The sequence below is a fragment of the Cimex lectularius genome, unplaced genomic scaffold (genome assembly GCF_000648675.2).
Source record: "Cimex lectularius strain Harlan isolate CLEC.00 unplaced genomic scaffold, Clec_2.1 scaffold36, whole genome shotgun sequence".
NCBI lineage: Eukaryota > Metazoa > Arthropoda > Insecta > Hemiptera > Cimicidae > Cimex > Cimex lectularius.
In genome coordinates this window covers 2130847-2152477 of record NW_019392648.1, presented here as the reverse complement: position 1 = coordinate 2152477, position 21631 = coordinate 2130847, and the positions used below count along the sequence as shown (strand labels likewise).

Sequence of the window (21631 nt, the reverse complement as noted above, 5' to 3'; positions counted from 1 at the left end):
GAGAGAGAGAGAGTGACTGAGAGAGTGACAGAGAAAGTGGATGAAGGAGTGAGTGAGAAAGTGAATGAGAGAGAGAGAGAGTGTTAATGAGAGAGCAAAAAAGTGGATGAGTGAGTGAGTGAGTGTGAGAGAGAGAGAGAGAGTGAGTGAGGAGAGAGAGAGAGAGTGAGGAGAGAGAGAGAGAGTGAGGAGAGAGAGAGAGAGAGAAAGGGAGCAAGAGAGAGAGGGATAGAGAGGGAGAGAGAATGAATGAATGAGAGAGATAGAGCAAGAGAGAGAAAAAGAGAGAAGGAGAGAGCAAGAGAGTGAAAATGAGTAAGTCGGTAGGTGTGTGAGTAAGTAAGAGCAAGAGAGAGAGCAATTAAAACCTCTTCAACTTTGGTTTTTTGTTTTGAATTTGAAGAGACTTCCAACAGTCAACAAAATATTATCAGAGAATGAGAAAAAACAGCTAGAACATTAATTTGATAATGATGTTAAATGTCATTTTACTGACAGCTACATCTGTATATGAATATTTTACATATTTGAAAAATGAAGATAAGAACATGATTGATTATCCAATAAGGATAGAAGAAAATCAATCAGACTTACTAGCAAGCTAGTTATTATTTATTTTATTTATTTATTTTTTTAACAGAGCAAGACAATTTTATTGTTCCAAAAAAATTACATTTGCCATTTCAATTAATGTATGTATTAGATGACCTGCAGAATGGTTTAAATCACATTCTCACTCCAGACTGAATATAACCTGGGGACCGTGGTGACCGAGTGGTTAGGGTGTGAGTTGCTCATTTCATCAAATTCTCACAGTTGTGGTTTGAGATTCTCACCATTGCCTCACAACTATTAATAAATATGCACTGTTGTGGGCTTGTGTGCAAACATAGCCCATAAAATAAAATAAAATCTCATTATCATCATACTCATGGCTTAGGATGAAGATATACAATTTTAATTATTAAAAAATAATTTCTTACACAAAACATTACTTTAACATAATGCTTGTAGAAATTACATACTCTTCAGAATTTCTCTCCTCAGAAATATTTAGTAAAAAAAGGATTTATTCTTTAAGAATGAAGACCAGAATAAAGTATTCGTAAGATGATAATGGAAGGAAAAACACATCTTTCCAAAAAATAGTTCTTATTTACAATTTAAAAAACAAATGTGAGTAAGAATTATCTTTTGGGAAGATTCATACCCATACTCACACCACCTTCTTCATTTCTAGAAAAACGCATTGTATAACTTGTTTATAATTTTTATTTTGTATTTCTTTATTTACCCAAGTAGTCTTGGGCTATACACAACATCAATAATAATAAGTAGTGATACACTTTATTTTCCTATTACACAACATATAATCTACTCTTTTTTGAAAGACGACTATAAAGAACATATTTTTTTAATGTTTTTTGTTTTTTTGACACAACATTTTTAACAGTTAACCACCATATAAAACACATCGGGAATTATAACTATGTTGTCATATAAAACTGTAATTTCCATACTAGGCAGTTTACATTGATAATATACAAAATGAATGTTTAGTCGTTAAACAATGCCTTGATTATTAAATAAAACATGTGAAAGATATTCCCACATTTATTGCGTTACATTTAATTTAGAGAAATTGACACAATTGACATTTGGTTGTTCTTTCTAAATCAATCTAACAATAACTGTTACAAAATATGAAATGCTACTTACACCCTCCTTTTGGATAATTCTAAAACATAATATCACATCATACATCGACAGATAGTACAAATACAAGGACGGACTAAATCATACAATATAAAATAATCATATCAGAATTTTATTTAAAGAACATATTTTAACAATTAAAATGACTAATCCCTGTTTTTCTTTTTTTTAATTATTCGTTTAATCCCTTTTTTGTGCAAACTTAAAATAATTCCTTTATAATTTGTTTGCACGATAAGCTGAATCATAAGAAATGGATAAGAAGCTAGCTTATTCCTACGATAATTGTTTGCCTTGAGGTTGTGGTCATACAGTATGTATTCCAGTGCTTTACAAGATAGTAAAAAAAAAGTTTGATTAATTGTGGTATTCAGTTTTATAATTGACAAATTCTATCTATTCTCAATTAGAAATTGACTCTTCGAAAGATTCCAAAAATATTACCTAATCTACCCAATAATTTCAATATCATTGTTGTCTGAGTGGTCAGGATCTGGTCATCTGACTCTCCCGGAGGGCGACCTCAAATGCGATCTGATCAGACCGGTTCTGTAGTCGAGTTCGGTTCTTTGCTGGTTTGCCTGCAGCCCTTGCCCGTGACGCCTGCTCCACCTTTAAAAACATTCAAAATGCACCTAATACTAACAGAAAATCATATTACGCAGCCAAAATGTAAAAGGGCTTTTGATTCTTCACTTGTTTCTTTTTAAAACAAAAACAGATTCAACTCCATTTTCTTTTAAGCAAGAACATTCAATGATTTCTTTTGGTTCAATTTTTTTTATTAATATTTTCTTGTCAACATTATAAATGAAAGTTAACAATAAATTTGATCAATGCAAACAAGAATAAACAAATATAAAAATTATAAGTTACATTTTATTCATAAAAATTTGTCCACCCTCATAATTCTTTTACAAGATTTTTGACGCATATAAATTATTATCAGCCTTCAGAAGTAGAAAAAACTTAAGTTTATTCTGTATTTAATTAATTTCATTATTGTCACATTATTTGTAATGTAATAATATAATATAACACAATTGACAAGAAAACTTATTATTTAATTTTAAAAAAGACCCAAAGTTTGCATTTACCCAAAGGAATGTACTTTATTGAAAAATTAAATTATTTTGCAATTTTAATATTTATATGTATTATTTAAAAAAATAGCCATTGTGCATTTTATATTTTTGTTTAATTAATTACATCATATTGTCTTTGTTGGCACGAACACCAAAAAGGACATTTTTTATTAAATAGTACACAGCCCAACCAGTGGAAATGGTCAAATGCCAAAATGTGTTTGACAAAACCAGGAAGAATAGGCTGAAATGAATAATTGGAAACAACGAGAGAAGTTAATACGATCAAAAGATTGATCAACGATTAGCACATGATCAGGGATATTTTTTATGCTAAATTCTAGCGATTTCTTGAAAATTATGTTGAACAATTTAAAATTAAATCTTGCGTAGGTGGCAAAATTATAGAGCAGTGATTACAGAAAATGTGATGAGGCTTAAAATAAAGGTGTTCAATTTTTAAAAGTTTATTGCAATTTATTTAAAAACATGTAATTGGCTAGTGAGAAAACATATGTCATCAAATTTTTTTGATTGCACAGCACTGAATATCATTTAATATAAAAACAAATTTAACAATAAAGTACACCCAATCAATTGCATGCCTAATCGTTTACTTTGAGCGTCAGTTATCAGTGAAATAAGCTGTGTTTTCATAGAACTTTAGAAGAGAGAAAAAATTAATATAAAGCTTGCTCTTTTTGTTCTGTGAGAGCTACAAATTATAAACATCAGACAGGCTCTTGCAAATCTGATTTTGGACCAGGAAAACTGAAAATAGATAGTTTTTGCGTAGCAAAGAATTGAGTAAAAGTTAAACAAGGTACAATAGTTTTAAGAAGTCTTCAGTCAGTCGGCTTGTACACTTTAAATCAAATTTAAAGAGTGGAATTGAGTTGAAATATTGTATTGGTCTGAGGTGATGATTCTGTAGCTTGATCATCTCTAATCATCAAGGTATACTAATTCTTGATTGTTATTTTCAGACACGTCAGCATTTTGAAATCTTCAGTCTGTGAGTTATTCGGTTAATGTATCATTTTATTGCTGTGTTTTATTTTATCAGTTTATCAAAGAAATGACAAAATGATACACAGACCAATCATTGAAGATTACAAAATGCTGCAACATGCTTAATAAAAAATAACCATCAAGAATAGGTAGATTAAGGCAATCAAGCTTTAAAAAAGTTATTTTATAATATATAAATGGTATAGGAATATTTAATTATGTCATAAGGTTCAAAAAGAGTTTTAAAAAACATATGTTTAAAAAGTTGTGCATGTCGTAGAGTAAATAATATTTTTGGATTAGATACAGTTAAATATTTAATACCTGTCTGATTTAACAAATGCTAATTGGGCTTAATAAGCTTAGAATTTATTTTTATTTTTAAAAATTTAAAGTGGCTGCAGATTAGGTTCTTAAGATGCTATTAAAGCAAAATGCTGTAAATCATTATGCCAATTGTCAAATTAAATTTTTGTGAAGGCTTAAAAATACTCTTTTATAAAAAGCTGTACTCAAATTTAAAAAATAAAATAAATAGCTTTAAATATTTCAAAGTGTACTTTGTAATAAGATCCTTTGTATCTTGTTGGAAACAAAAGACTAAATTTTAAAATAAGAAAATGAAGTTTTTTCCGTTTTGATAACAAAGTGACAATACATGACATTTCCATTTCATAAACAGAATAAACGGTTAGCAAAGCATTGCAAGCATTACACAAAAAGAAAAAACCAGCAGCAAAATACACACGTTACATTACAAATGATCGCAAATGCAAGTAGCTAGGTAATAATAAAATAATGAGTAATACAAAAACAATGACAGAGCCTTACCTCGAAGACAGTCAAAGTGCAACCGACTTCAATGGCTTGTTTCCATTAGTGGAAGATGCTCCCTTCTGGAGAAACAGGAGCTACTATACCAGTGGCAATACACATACACACAACATACAAGTCTTTAAATACTGGGTTAAAATTATTTTCATTTTGAAGTTAAATTTTCTTTTTCGGGTTTTTTATGCCTTCATATTTAATTTAAGATATAATTTAAAAGAAGTGAAATGTGTTAAATTAAATGGTGCCATTTATTGCGAAAATATTTTATTAATTTAATTGTTATTTTGTCTGCCATAAAACTTTTGTGCCAAAATGGAATGTGGGCTTTTTTTTAGACATGCTTTATTTTTATTATTGCTTTTAAAAAATTAACGCTAAATAAAATTTAATTCATGAGATATTGTTTAATAATGCAAAATAAGTTTTACATTTTGCAATGTGCAATAATGTGTGTTTTTGTACTGCCTTTGGTTTTTAAACTCTGTATGAGTTGAACTATGCAGATTTTATTTATTTATTTTTATCATCTTTGTAATAATTAATCTACAAATTTTGAGGGTTACAATGGAAAAGGTTTGCAATGTTATATAATTTAAAAAATCCGTTGCAATTAAGCATACACATTAACAAAAGTGACCTGTGAAGCAAATAATATTAAATTAAAACAATAAATAGTGTAAATAATATTGTCAATTGACCTTAATGGTTAGAACATATATAATATCATACTATAAACATTTTCTATTATCGGGGCTTACATTCTTACATAAAAGTGTCTGTACATATAGATAATTATTTATATTTTGCATAAGCTTTTATTTACAATAATTTTCACCATAAAAAGTTTATTTAACAGTTTGAAATGCAGCTTTGATAATTTTATCAGTCAGTTGATCTGAATTTGTGAAGTGTGTGATTATGAACATTTTGATCATCTTCGATTATCCTTGTCTGTCACGCACTGGTATTTGTCTATCAGACATGTTCATCATTTTGGTTGGTTTATGGCTATTTTGCCAAGTCAGTAAGATTTTATTTATTTTTTTTTTTTCAAATGGTCTTAATGGATTTTTTTAAATGGATACCTTCCCCTCTACAGCAACGGAAAGTGCACATGACCTTCCACCTTACACCTTTATGTAAAAAAGGTGGCTTTTGAGAGCGCCAACAGACTCCTGAGATACTAGTAAATAAAGCCAGATCTAAGTTGAAACTGTCAAAAATTTTTAGAGAGGATTGAACTAAATAAGATAGCTGTAATGGTACCTGACAAACGAGAGAAAACTCAACTTTGACAGACTCTTCTAGGATGTCATAGATAACAGAATTGGAAGAAAAGAAGCCCAAGTTTCAAGAAGGGGCTCTAATATGGTACGTTTATGGATCAAAGATGGAATTAGGGGAGTAAGTGTAGTGGTAAAAGGGCCTAACTATACCCAGCATAGCCCCTTGGACTAATCCCAACAATTTTCCAAGCTGAGGTCAAACAATACAAATCTCAGCATAGGAATTAATAAAGAAAAATATGAATGATGCACAGATTTACTCTCAGACAGACAGCTAAAAAGGCTGTAAATGCATATGCTCCAAACTTGTCTGGGATTGCCAAAATTGCCCAATGGCTCTAGGAAAACACAACAAGATTACTATAAAGTGAGTTCTGAGACATGAAGATTTAGAAAGATATGAACAGGCTGATCAACTAACCAAAAAATTTGCTGCATTTTCACCCATGGGACCAGAACCACAAGGTAAGTACACCGAAGTATGTCCTTAATTTGGAACTGGAAAAATAGCTTGAGAAAGAAAAGCTCAAGCACTGGTCTAAATCACCAGGTATGAGGCAAGCTAAGAGATTAATCTCGCAAAAAGAAAGTTGCTGCAACTCCTCTCTCTCTCTCTCTCTAGCAGGCAGGATTTGAGCAAAGTTATATGCCTTTACATGGACCACTACCCTATATAATTACCACCTAAAGAAGATGGGCAAAGCAGAGACAGAAACATGCCGACTCTGTCAGGAGGAACCAGAGACTTTGGTAAGTATTCTTTGTGAATGTAAAGCATTAGCTTTGTTACAGTACAGCCACTTTGGTAAGGTAATTCTCAGACAAAAGAAAAGAGATGCGCAAAGAGACACCAAGGAAAGTGCTTAAGAAAAAGAGCACTTTCTGAGGCTATGGCTTAATTTATAAGGGTTCCAGAATAAGTTTATACAGGTCACAGTCAAAGAAAGTATTTTTTTAAATCCTTTCAACCCCCCCCCCCAAATTAATTGAAGTGATTCAAGTGTTGACATGGTTTTTGTTCTCTTGTCTTAATGCAGTATTCAAAGAAAAATTTATGAATATAGTGAAAGCATATCTAGGTGATAGAGGACCATCAAACGTGTGATTGAACCAAAAATCAATTTGAAAACCAGGTGGTAAGCACAAGCATGGTGCAGGAAATTGCAGTATTTGTATGTGTATGTTTTACATATAATAACAAAGTTCTGTTTGTATCGTTTCCACAAGTTCTATTTTTCCATAGACCACTTGATTACATATAAATTATTCTAAATTGGTATTAAATGTACAACAAACGCAGGCCTCATACCACTCAAGAAAAGGAATGGGGTACGCATGAATGGCATTGCTAGGCCCGAGTCTGTGGGCAGAGAGTACTTTTATTTCCAGAATAAGGAGGAGAGAATTTTTTGGAGCCTTTTTTTTTTTTTGCTGGCTACATTTAAAAATAAAGAACAACTCTTTGAAGAGGACTTTGAAGTGACCAATTCACTCCAGCCATCCTTATTTCTTCGCTTACATCACTTCCGTTTAATTCATCATTTTTGGAGACAAGATCATATGGATTATCATTTCATATTTGTTATTTCCTTATTTTTAAATGTTTGAACAAAAGGGTCATGTGTGTTATATTAGTAAATGGTAGTAGTAAAGTAATTAAAAATTCACAGTTAATAGTGCTTAAATTTATTAACTTTATATTATTAGTACCAATTATCACTCTTTTTTTTAATAAATGGCAATGTATAAAATTATTATACTAAGTTGAAGTATTTTCTTTTTACCATTATTTAGTTGTTTACTACAAACATTAACCTTGCAGGAAAGTGTGAGACAGGATAAGCTCCACTCACTGGTTTAAAAAAAAAATAGTTTAAATAATTTGGCACAGTAGCAAATAGCATGGTAACAATCCACAGAACTCTGAGTTATGGGCCCAGCATGGAACCACTACTCCTTTCCCTGAGTGGGCTAAGGCTTCAAATTGTTATAAATGTTAGGCAATTGTAGGAAATTGTACATTAATAATAATACAATTAGGAAAAATGAATCTCATGGAAAAAAGTAAAAAGTATCATTAAAAAGTAATTAAGTATAAGTAAAGATAAGTTAACTGTAGCATATCCTTTTTTATTACTGACACTTAAAAATTAATAATGTATTAAATGAGGTTAATAATTATCAATTATGAAGTGGCTTTGTTGAAATGGAGTGTTGTTTTGTTATTTTACACTGTTTGCTAGCTAATTTTTAACTGAAAAATAATAAGATGAAGATTTAATGTCTACAATTATAGAATTTCATAGAGTTACAAGTTTAATAACATGAATTTTTTTATTGTCACAGTATATATATGATTAATTTTAATTATTAATTATTACATTAATTATTATTATTATTATTTATTGTTAATACTGTAATTAATCCATTAAAAAATATATACATTAAGCATTCTGTTTTGTTAATTGTGAATAGGGATATAATTAGATCAAATGAAGGATAATATTATACTAGATTATGCTCTATTTTTATTTAAAATTTTGTATTTAAATCTATGTTTTTAAAACTTGCAAATCTTTTATTTGTTTGCCCTCTTAAATAATCACTTTTATTTTAAATATAAACTGTGTGTAAATAGTGAAAACAGCAACACTTATCATGCAAGACACAACAAAAATGTAACATTGTTGTCGTACAATTATATAATTTATTTATGATTTTTTTTTAAATATACAGTGTTAACATTTTGATTTATTTCGTTATATTTTAAACAATGATCACAAGCGATTTTCTTTACAAATAATCCGTTGAGCAGTGCTTGGGATCTCGGTCAATTAAAACTCCATGCTTATTTATTGTTATTTTTTAGTGTTTTTAATTTTTTTTTGTTTTAATATTTCATTAGTGAAAACCACAGTCATGCCACATTAGCCCATGCACGTCACGGTAAGCTCTTTCCAATACTCACCTTGCACTATGACTCAAGAGGATGATGTTTCTGTAATAAATAAAACAATTGCTGTCTGCAAACAATTATATATAAAGATAATCTACAGTTTAATAGTCTATTGAAAAAAATTAAAATAAAATAAAAACAACAACAAAGTGGTGAGAGAATCAGGTCGTGTTTGGACAATTCAATTCCCTTTGTTTTATGTGTCCATTTCAATTAGCCTCCTTACTGAAATATAAATCAGCAATTTAAAAGAAAAATATATTAGTTTAATCTCCACAGATTTTGTTTAAATTTTTTTTTCAATAGTGTAAATTTGTGAAAAAAAATCAAATGCAAAACAAGCTACTCATTTCATACGTCCTCACCAATTTGCATTTTCTTTATTATTTGGCAACACGTTCAATTAAAAGAAAATTGGTAGTCTCCCAAATGGATATCTACTTCAATCTATTGATGCCACAAGCTTTTCCTTCTTGACCATGGCGTTCATTTTGTGCCTTATTAAGCAATATTTATTTTCACTATTGTTTAATTTCCTGATTTACCATTAATTGTATTTAAGCTTTAAATCTTTTATGGCATTTTATGGGTTGAATTTATTCAAAAGGTTCAAATAGATTATCAAGAATTTAGAAGTTTTCATCTGGAAATCTTTCGTAAAATAAAATATTTTAAAAAAGCATAAGCTTCAGGGCATTTTACTGCCAAAATAATTCTTTTCACTCTTTCAGGTTAATGTGAAAAGTAAAAATATAAAATCACAAAAGTTTTAGATAAAATTTGTTTAAATTTACTTAAACTGGCATGAAATATATCAATATTTTTGAACGAGTTTAACATTTTTGTTGTTCTTGGGATAAAACTGAATTTGGCATAATTATTTCTATGATGATCAACAGAGAATATTAGTCAATTTCTGCAATTATAATGGATGGAACATAAAAGTTAATTCGGTTAAGCAGTCATGGATACAGTAAGGAATGTAATAATTTATATAATAATATGCAATCAAAGAATTTCCTTCTGTACAGAACATTCAATTTCAGATCTGACATTAATGATGAGTATTTGGAGATCATGGGATGCAGTCTGGTGTGACGTAGGTTTCAGAAAAACTTTTTCTTTATCATGCCAACATTTCGATCATTATTAAGATCATCTTCAGGGCCTGGGATTTATAAACATTGTTTAAATTTTACAAATACATGAAGGATGTGAATGAATTTTTACAATGCTAGAAAATTTTAGATTAAAACAAGAATATTTATACAATGCTATAAAATTTTAGATTTACAAACGAAGGCCCTGATGATCTCAATAAAGATCAAAACGTTGGCATGATAAAGAAAATGTTTTTCTAAAACCTACGTCACACCAGACTGCACCTCACGATCTCCAAATAATCATTGGCTAATGGTCAGTAAACACCACACATTAATGATGAGTATGGTGTATTTCTGTATTCTCCGATTGTATCAAGCATAAAAATCTTTTTTGAACTGCTTCTGTGCAACTGATATGGGTGGATTGAAAAAGGTGAACAGTAATCTCTAATATTGGTCTTACAGTGGAAGTATATACATTTTAGTATGATGTGTAATAAATCCAAATGTTTTATTTGCTTTAGTAATAGTTTTAGTATTGTGTGTGAAAGTTTATCTGACTGTTAATAATGATGCCAAGATTTTTAACAGTCAGGTGTCTAATTAGGTGTAAGTCTGATATAACGTAGTTAAATTTGATATATTTTATTTTACAGAAAGTTTTTTGGAAAAACTGAAAATTGTCAGAATTTGAAAGAATATTATTAGTTGAACACCATTTATTAATCCATATATGTATTTTAGTAGTCATAGTTGACCGAATTATTTATTTAAATTAATTATGCTTTTACAGATGGAAGAGAATTAGAGATATCGTTTATATAAATTAAAAAAAAAAAATGTGGAACGCTTCACGATTTTGCGTGTAAAAAAATGTGGAACGCTTCATATATAAATTAAAAAAAAAAAATAAATAAATAAAAAAAATAAAAGGTCCTAAGTATGATCCTTGAGGAACTCCAAAAGTTGCTAGAAAACTATGAAAATACCAATTTTAATTTTTACTTTAAGCATTTGATATTCTAAATAGGTTTTAAATCAAGATAATAGCTACCACATATGTCTAATTTTTGCAATTTCTGTCATAGAATCACAAGATCCTTCAGAAAAAGATTGTAATATATAATCTTGAAATATTAGCAAGTTGGTTAACGTAGATCTTTGCAAATGAAAAACCATGTTGGTTTGGAATAATAACGTTTTTAAATATTGGGTTTAAGAAATTTAATATGATACTTTTAAAAACTTTGCCCACAGCAGATTGTATACAAATTGGTCTATAATTTTACAAATATTACTACTTTTATTTTTAAAAACCATAATTATACAACTACTTTTAAGTGCATAAGGAAAAATCCCTGTGTTGAGAGAGAGAATGTATTTATTAGTGTGAATGTGTAATGTGACAGGGCTGATGGCGGATCGTTGAGTACCCATCGGCCCTTAATTAGGTTAGTTATACAATAGGTGTAAAGGGTGATGGAGGAATATCGAGTATTACACGAGATTAATTGAGTGAATGGACTCTTAAAATTATTATTGGGTTGTCCGGAAAATAATGCAGGATTTTGGTATTAAACAAAAAAAAAGAAACTAGTTACTTTAAAGCAATGTTCTTTAATCAAAATNAATGAGTAATCCTGTAAACGTAAACAGAATATTTTATATAGATTTTTTTTAATGAAAACTTAAAATCCTGCATTATTTTCCGGACAACCCGATAAGTAAATTACATTCTTAAATAAGTAAGAATATATTTAAGAGTGGGTGAGAGTGCGAATGGCAGACAGATTGGGGGCTGAAATGACCAAGCTATTCTTACCACCCCGGAGCCCGACATCAGAGGGTAAACCCTCTACTGCTAACACCAAGGCCTGCTGGTAATTTATTGTAAATTACAAATGTTTGAATTGTTGGTGGGCTGTGAGAGTGGGCTCACTCTGGATGTATCAAGCATGTTTTTGCAGATTTGACCTTATGTAAATCAGTAATTAGTAATTATAAACTTTGAATGAACGACATTGTGGTTGTGTGAAAATTCAATAAATTATGGACAGTTTAAAAGTAGAGTTAGATAGATCATGAAAAGATTTAATATATTTTCTATTTTTTAATAGAAGACTATACAATATTATTTGAAAAAATAGTCCAATTTTTTAAAGAAAATTAATAAATACATTAAAATTCTGCTAATAGCAATTGTGGTTGTTAATATTAAATTACTTTGCTTAAAAAAATAAACAAAATTACGATCATAAAACCCTCTAGGGGACCGCGGTAGCCGAGTGGTTAGCATGAGAGACTCTCACGCCGCGGTCGTGGGTTCGATTCCCACCGTTGCCCCTGGCCCTTTTTTCCCAATAACCCCCCAAATTTGAACNAAAAAAAAAAAAAAAAAAAAAAAAAAAAAAAAAAAAAAAAAAAAAAAAAAAAAAAAAAAAAAAAAAAAAAAAAAAAAAAACCTCTAAATTCAAGATAATCATTTCATATTTAGTTTTTATGCAATAATTAATTTGTTCACATTTCAATTTTTTATATAAAAAGTATAAATAAAGAATTTTTAAAAAAGTGCAATTCTGAAGCTTGATGTGGTCAAAATAGTTTGAAGATTAATCAAAAATGTATAATGCACTACCAAAAAAAATTAATTTAAAAATATAGTAATAAGAGTGGTGTATAAAGGAAAATTGTTAATAATAATTCCGAAATATGTACACTACTTTCGAAACAAACCATGTTGTAAAATTAATCCCAAGCAAATTTCTTTGGCTAACTGGAATTATTATTTATTAATATCTATTCATCATTTACCTTAGAAGTCTAGTGATGTATGTAGGCCAATTATCTGGAAACATGACTAAGAAGAAACCGATTGAAATTAAAATCATTCCAGCAAGCTTCATGCCGAGGAATTGCGCCCCGTAAAGAACAACGTCAAGAGCTGAAATCACAATTTCCTTTTTATTTTGTCGTTCTCACAAAATTGTAAAAAGTTATTTACCTGCGGAGACAGGAACGGCTGTTATGAGACCAAGTGTTATAAAGAGATCATAAGTCCATGCTACGCTAAAATTTCCCAGTAGGTTGGCAGCTGTAATTCATATTAAATTACGATCAAAAAAGTTTCAAAAAATACTTTTAAACTTTTTTTGCTTACCGAGTGACAAAGCACTAGCAGCAAGAAGCGCTGTCCATGGAAGATATTCCCAGTAGATAACTTCAACTCCAGTGAAATAAAGAGCTAGGCAGAGTGGCCACAAGAAAGTAGCGTTGAAAAGGCCAATCAATGAGAAGAAAAGAGCAACTTGACCAAAGTTAGAATCACCAATTACTTTTTTGAATAAAACCTAAAAAAAAATTCATTCATTTCTAGCAAATAATCCATGAAATTTATATTATAATTTTTTTACATCGCTGTTGTTTATAGGTCAAATCAATCACAATTATCTTTTCTTTAATTTATCATAATTAGTTTAGATTGTATCAAAATTACCTGATACACAGCAGAACCAGCAGCAGCTGCTGCTGCTAGAACTACACCACTTAAAGTAGGACTGCCCGTGATCCCATCCATGTAGGCCAATAGAGCAGTACCCGTATCACATAATATCACTGCTACAATCTATTAAAATAATAAAGTTTTAAAGAAATTAAAAGAGCTAACTCAATAACATGTTTACTCACCCTGACCCCCACAAACTGCTTATGCAAAATTACCCACGATAACAGATAGACGTAGGCCACATTCGAAGCAAACAACGCCATTACGTCCGTCGCTAATAGTATCCTAAGCGAATGTATGTACATATAATTGGTTGCGACCCACAGAAGGCAGAATAGACTTACTCTTGTCATAAACCTCCCTAGAATAAATGTCTTTTTAGTTATAAATCTTTTAAAGTTTACATAACCATCCATTACCTAGTGTGAAACCCTTTTCTCTAAAATTCCTAACACTCTCACTAAGTATGTCTGTCGTTGATTTACAACGATTTACAATTAACTGACAAAAGAAATATAACGGGAAAAAAAGTATAGTCCAATTTGTACAAAACCACGTGGTAAAAAATGGAGCATTATACACTATAATCTGAAAAGAACACACAAATAATGAGTCGGGAATTATTATTTTTATTCAATTGGCTTACTTGTTTTTGAGTCATTTCTATTGTTGTTTCATTGATTATAGTAGTTGTGGTTGATGTATATGGTATATACATGTATTTTATACAGTGGGTTGCTCCGACCCAAGATGCTGTTACACAAACTGTAACGCATACTCCACTGTATATCTAAATTTGATTTTAGCATTAGTTTATAACTATAATCATACTGTGAATTTAATTTGTAAATATAATTTTTACTTTTCTGGCTGACTTTGAGCAACATGATCTTGTACAGCTCTTCAGCTTTCCGATCGCTCCAGCTGGCCTCGCTACAGGAGTCTCAGATCCATCCTGTTGGCTTCCTGTAACTAAACAATGATTTTTTTCTATCAATGAAATCTTTTGTAATTATTATGTATACAATATCTTTTAATCCTATTATAAATAATAAGTTTCTTTTACATAAATCTTAAAAAACAAAAATAATTTAAGAGGCACAGAATTTTCTCTTTCTCACAGTCTATTGAGCTGAGGTTATTATGTATTTTTTAAATTTGTATTTTGCGATATTGTGATTAAGTATGAGAGTTGATAAGTCTGTATCTTGACTGTTTATTCTCTCGGGTTTTGTTTTTAACATGAGCTTCACAATAAAATTTCACCATCTTGGTGGTTGGACGAGGTGTAATTTTGATTGTCATGTCTTTTCATAATTTTGGAAAATATGTTGTTTATCAGTATTATTTTTGTCTGGTCAGAATGATCAATACCAAATTGACATGACTTACAAAATGACACACAGGTAATGATTCTGACAGAAAAAAATCAGGCTCATCAGAAGAGGTAAAACTACAACATTATTATTACATTAATACTTGTTTATTTAATTATCCATTAAAAATCAAAATTAAGTCTATGTTAGGAAAACTCAACATTATAAATACTTAATTCACTACATTTGTGGTCTGCTTGACCAATTAATACATGACAATTAATTAAGGTTTTTAGTTGAGATGAAAAAAAGCTAATGGCCATAAAAAATGGCAAAAGGAGGGAAAACTCATAAAGTGGGGTTGAGATAGGAAGTTGATGTCCGAGTGGATCGAGGTCACAATAGCTCAAGTGGTAGAGCAGCGGCGTATCTAGCCGAAGATCATGGGTTCGAATCCCGCTCGTGCCATTAGCTTTTTTTTCATCTCAACTAAAAACCTTAATTAATTGTCATTATAAATACTTTATTGTAAGACAAAATCTCAAATAGCTCTTTGATGTTGTAATGAACAGTTTCACCTTCTAGCTAACATAAATATAAAATAAATAGTACAAAGATTGTCTGAATTATAAAACCCACTATTTCATTATAAAAATGATTAATAAAAGAAGTCTATAATTACTAGAATCATTGTGCTGCAATGTTTGCAATGGCCTTGAGAAAGGACCATTGGGGACGCTCCCCGATCTAGGTGACGAGTCAGACGTAATGACCAAATTTGGAGGCGCCCTCACCCTGTGTGGGTTGAATATCGTAGGGATGTCCCCTTCACCCCGCATATCAAATCATATCACCTGAAAATAATTATTTGCCTAAATTATTCGTATTAAACTATTGTAGTTATGGATAAAGGGAGAAGTATTCTTTTATCTTGATGATATAAAAAAGTACAGCCAATGATAAAAATCAAAAAGGTATAGTAAATTAATATACAAAGTTAAAAGTTTAATTGTCAGATTTTTAATTTTTATTTTGTTTTAAGACTTGCTGATTTGAAAATTATTGATGAAAATAAAATAACAATTACTAAAGATATGTGGTTTGACCATTAAATTTAATGTGTGGTGTTTAGTGACCGTTAGCTAATGATTAATTCATTGTCAATGTCTTGGATATATTCAAAATATAAGTACTGAAACATATGCACAGATCATACTTCAGATAAAATTGTTCATGAGGAAACTACAAACTATCATTAATAATTAAATTAATATATATGTTTTAGCTATTAACCAAAGTAATTATTTGTATTGATTTATTATTTTTTGTGCAAAATGTGGTTGAGTTGAAAAATTATTAATTAGCCAGATGTTGTGGGTTCAGTTCCCACTTGTGACACTATTTTTTTCAACTTAACCAAAAAATAATTAATATTTAGACTATAAAAAATAGTCTGTCACAGGTTAAAAAATGTAAAATTGTTTTGTTATATTCTATCGATATGATCTTTATTGAAGTCCATCTTTTTAAATGACAAGATTTTATAAAAATATGAGTCCAGTTTTACAAATTCTGAACATAGTACTCGTAAAGCTAATAAAACAAGTTAAAATTAAATGGGAAACTAGAAAATATAATTGTTAATTTTAGATGTAAATGATGTATTTATATTTTGAGATTAGCATAGAAATTAGAAAATAAATTTATTATATAGAAAGAAATTAGAGAGATTAAAAAGCAAGCCAGACAGGAAAATAATTGAGGGCTGGCGATGACCAATGTGGTTTGCCACTCGAAAAAAATAAAAGACTAACATTTTTGGAGCTATATCATCTCTATATTTCCTTCTGCACTCCTAATACCGAAAAAATTCATAAAATTTTGGTTTTGTAACTAATTGGACATCTATGCTTGCCAAAAATGATAAACCTTGATTATGATTCTAAATCCTAGAAACCCATAAATCCGAAGGCTGATCTTGGAATTTTATGTTTTTATGAGTTCAACACATTAACCCTGGTTATAAAAAAGAAATAAAAAAACAAAAAAAAACAAAGGAAGAGGAAAAATAAATTATAAAAATGGCAAATTTCTTGAGTTTGAAATGAAATAAAAAGAAATCTTTATTTTTGGATTTAAAGTTTTTTTGAATCATTAATTATTAATACAACATATTAACAGAGATTTTAGCTTGATAAGGCAGTTCTATCTTTAGGGGATAGAAGTCAAAAGGGAGTTTAGATTAAAACTACAAATAAATGTACCTAAAAAAGTAATTTGCTAAATATAGCATTATTGATCATTGATTAAATGAACCGGTTTTTGAATAGTCCAAAAATGTAGCTTAACATTATGTTTAAAATATGTAAACACTTGTAACTTTGTCAACATATTAAAATAAAATTCTATCGGTAAAAATAAAGTTAAAACTGATACTGAAGTATTGTGGAAACCCTTGTACATTACTACATAAACAAATATGTTGAGAATCGGTCAACTAATCCTTTGCAGCTAAAGAAAAATTTAAACTTAAACGGCGCATCGCAATGCTAAACCCACAAGAATGAGAAGTTGTGAAGGTTTAGAATACCCAAATCGCCGTGTTTATATAATAGCCAAACGAATTCAATAAATAACATTAAATAATTATTTTAAAATATATTACATTTCAAGATAACAGTAACATTTTGATATTAATAAGAAAGATAATAGTTTCTATTGCTTATAAACATTTTGACTAAATGCTTCGAAACAAAAAGCATTTAGAGTTTTCGTTTTTGTCAATAATTTTTGGACCGTTATTAATCAACGCAATTTTTATTTATTAGGGACAATTATATTTTTATTATTATTCATCGTTAAACACAGTCCTTATTCTATTAAAATTTGTATTTATTGTATTATATCACCCTCATAAACAGCATAATAAAATAAAGATCTCTTTTCTTTACAAAGACGATCATTAAAAAAGGAGATGTTAAAAAAAATTATTATTAGCTCCCTTTTATTAGATGTTGCAGAGTAATAATTATTACCGATTGCATTTTAAAAGAAATTTCAGTAAGCACGAATCAGCAATAAAGATATCTTTTGATAACACTGCGATTATTTTTAATCGTATACACTTAAATCGTACATACTGGTTGGCAAATAAAAAAATTCAAAAGAAAAACAAGATGGTAACTTCAACAATGAAATAAAAGTGTATTTTTAATCCTTAACCCACGCTAACCGTGAAATTTTCTAAGAATTGATTAAATTCAACAATCAAACGTCATTCTACTAAAATCTTTTTCTACTCAATGTTGAGAATAATAATCGTAACCGATCCCAATCTAAAAATAAGCATATTAAGCATGATTCAGCACTAAAAGCCGTTTTTGTTACTGATAGTGTTAATATTATTTTTAATCTCTTAAATTTGTATCGTATATAGTCTCTGGCGCGAATAAAATTACAAGATAAACTGTAAGAAGAAAAAGTAGAACAAAGTACAAGATGGCGATAAATATAAACTATAAAAATTAAACTAAACCATAAGTCACGGTGTGCACATTTTACGAAGAATTGTCCACTCATTCGTTTTTATTGAGAACAATTAGTAAGCACGAAACCGCAATAAAGCTCGTTCAAGTTACTGATAGCGCTATCGTTATTTTAATTCCATGAATTTAACACTAGTGGTTGGTAAAAAAAGAGAGAAAAAGAAAATTATTATTATGTTTTTCATATTAAGAAAAATTAGTAAGTAAGAATCAGCAGTAAAGATCGTTCATGTTACTGATAACATTAACATTATTTTATATTCTTTCAATTAATTAAGGTTTTTAGTTGAGATAAAAAAAGTCAGTGTTACGAGCGGGTTTCGAACCCACGATCTTCGGCTAGATACGCCGCTGCTCTACGACTTGAGACCTTAATTAATTGAAAGATATTTGGTCAAGCGGACCATGAAAACTAGTGAATTATTTTAATTGTATAAATTTAATCATAGTGATGGATGAAAAAAATTATTAGATAAATGTAAGAAATATAATAATATAAGCAATAAAAATAAAATTGTATTTGAAACTAACCTCACTGAATTATAATTCATGGTGGCATCACACATCGCACCAAGAGTTTTCCTTTTTATTTTTTGATGTTAAGAAAAATTAATAAGCACGAATACGCAGTAAAGATCGTTCATGCTACTGATAAAATTAACATTATTTTAATTTCATAAATGGTAAAAAAATTGAAAGATAAAGAAAAAACGATAATAAATATAAGCAATAACAATAAAAATAAATGTATGTAATTCACCCCGGCCCTGAAGATGGCCCGAATAAAGATCGAAACGTCGGGGGAAAAATAAAAAAAGGTGTTCTTCTAAACGACTTTATTCTTAACGGCTCCTCACGAATACAACAATTAATAAAAATAAAAATTAGTTTGTAACTGAACTCTGTGAACCATAATCCATTGGGAAATTACAAAAACCAGTAAATTTTTTGTTGATAAGAAAATTTATTAAGAACGAATCAGCAGAAAACATTAGCATTATTTTAATTTTATAAATGGTTGGCGAAAAACAATTGCAAGATAAAAAAACGCTATAATATAAGCTATAACAATAAAAAAAATTGCGTTTGAAAAGAATTCACCAAACCGTGACATCACGCATCCCACCAAGAATTTTCCTTTCTATTTTTTGGTCTTAAAAAAATGAATCAGCAGTAAAGATCGTTCATGCTACTGATAAAATCAACAATGTTTAATTTCATAAACGGTTGCGAAAAAAAACTTGCAAGATAAAGGAAAAAAACGATAATAAATATAAGCTATAATAATAAAAATAAATGCGTGTTTTTTCACACAACATCAATATGACACCACAGGAATAACACCACAATTTATGTGAATATGAAATATTGGGCATCGCTATATTTTCACTAGTATTGTATTTTTGCAATCAACATATTATGTTTTGTAATTCACCCAGGCCCTGAAGATGACCCAATAAAGGTCGAAACGTCGGGAAAAAAATAAAAAAAGGTGTTTTTCTAAACTACTCTATTATTAACCGCTCCTCACAATAAAAATAAATAAAAACTGAGTTTGTAACTGAAGTCTGTGAACCATAAACCATTGTGAAATCACACAAGCAAGCAAAATTTGCGTATGTATTTTTTGTTGTTAAGAAAAATTAGTAAGAACGAATCAGCAGTAGAAGATCGTTCATGGTCCTGATAACATTAACATTATGTTTAATCTCAAATTGAAATCGAGCATAAGTGGTTTCTGGGAATAAATTTACAAGACGGAGAGTAAAAATAAAATGGCTTAGAAGGTAGAAAAAATAATCTAAAACTTTATTTCTCATTTAATTAACCAAACCATAACTCACCATGAAATTACTCATCCCACCAAAAAATTGCCGACCGAAAATTTCCCCAGCCATTCTTTGTTGTTGAGAAAAATTAGCAAGCACAATCAGCAGTTACTGATAACATTGACGTTTCTTTTAATCTCATAAATTTAAATTTTAAATTGGTTGGAATAAAATTACGATTCACCGGGTAAAAAAATGACTTAGAAAGTAGAAAAGGTTATCTAAAAATGTATTTATAATTGAAATGAACAAACCATAACGCACCATGACATCATACATATTAGCAAGAAATTACTTGACCGCCTTGCCCTATTGCAAGGAGTATTGAATAAGAAATTTTATTAAAAATTTCCAATCAATTGTTTTAAAGTATGATTAAATAAATGTCTAATAATAAAAATATTGTTTGTATTATTTAAGTATTTTATTTTCCTCCCTTGTTTATTTGTTTAATTGCAATGAATATAGTTCATTTTAGTCACTTTCTTCATAAATCTTTACTTAAATGAGAAAATAATAAAATATAATCATAAATGAACATTTTTTGGTGTGTAGTGTAAAGTAACAAAATATTCTGTTATTAAACAGTACAAAAATGAGCAATAAAGGTTTCATAATACCTTGTCTGTATACGAGATTTATGATTGTTACATATGATATTGTCTTTGTCATATTAGATCAGCATAAACATAACAGCTACGATAAAAATGCATCTATTGCAAACTATTTACCTACTTTCCTACTCTATTCCTTCCTTGGCGTAGGGTTTCAATCGTTTGATTTTATCACATAACTGATGGTTCGAAGATGGCAATCGGGATGTTTTTAAGGACTTACTCGCCGATCGTTCGTCTTCGGCTTCACCATCACGCCCGGGTTATTTGTACGTGAAACGAACTGCGAACCCCTTTTCCAACGTCGATCCAAAACTAACTTTAACCCTCGGGGGGTGAATTGATTGCGTACTTCCAATAGGGCGCATGCCTTCGACGGCCACCACCCCCAAAGCAAACTAGCTTAATCCACCCTCTACCTTTGCAAACTTGGAACGGTTTAATATTTAAAAATTGCCTCGAAATGTCAAATGAAAAAATTGACAACAAAAAAGTAGATAACTTTTGTATAATAATAATATAATTATATAATTTAACTTTTGTATGAATTTACTGTAGGCTAAAAGGTCTAAGTAACAGAAATGTTTAGGTTTTTATCAAATTACATAAAAAAGTGAACTATTAAACAATCAAACTCCTTTAATTCAATAATCGCTTTAATAATCAAAATGTACATAAAATATTAATATATACATAAGGTGCTTAAACCTATTCAAAAAGTCAAAGTATCTCGAAAACGTTTAGCTTTTATACAGGGTGTTCGGCTAATCGTGTTACAAACTTTGCCCGAAGATTCTATATTCAAAATGGAACCAAAAAGTCTTAATTAACTAT

At 29.5% G+C, this 21631-nt stretch overlaps 1 protein-coding gene across 1 annotated transcript; it reads right to left on the bottom strand.

Annotated features, from left to right (window-relative positions):
* Positions 1-1279: 1279 nt before the first annotated feature.
* Positions 1280-21115, bottom strand: LOC106668513 (putative thiamine transporter SLC35F3). The gene is made up of 12 exons (XM_014397354.2): positions 20915-21115; positions 15492-15663; positions 14356-14465; positions 14140-14283; positions 13913-14081; positions 13676-13854; positions 13485-13613; positions 13149-13338; positions 12993-13082; positions 12803-12932; positions 8901-8930; positions 1280-2328 (listed from the first exon to the last, which is right to left on the bottom strand). Exons 2-12 carry the CDS (start codon positions 15646-15648, stop codon positions 2214-2216), a joined length of 1443 nt encoding a protein of 480 aa, XP_014252840.1. The 5' UTR covers positions 15649-15663; positions 20915-21115; the 3' UTR covers positions 1280-2213.
* Positions 21116-21631: the final 516 nt, after the last annotated feature.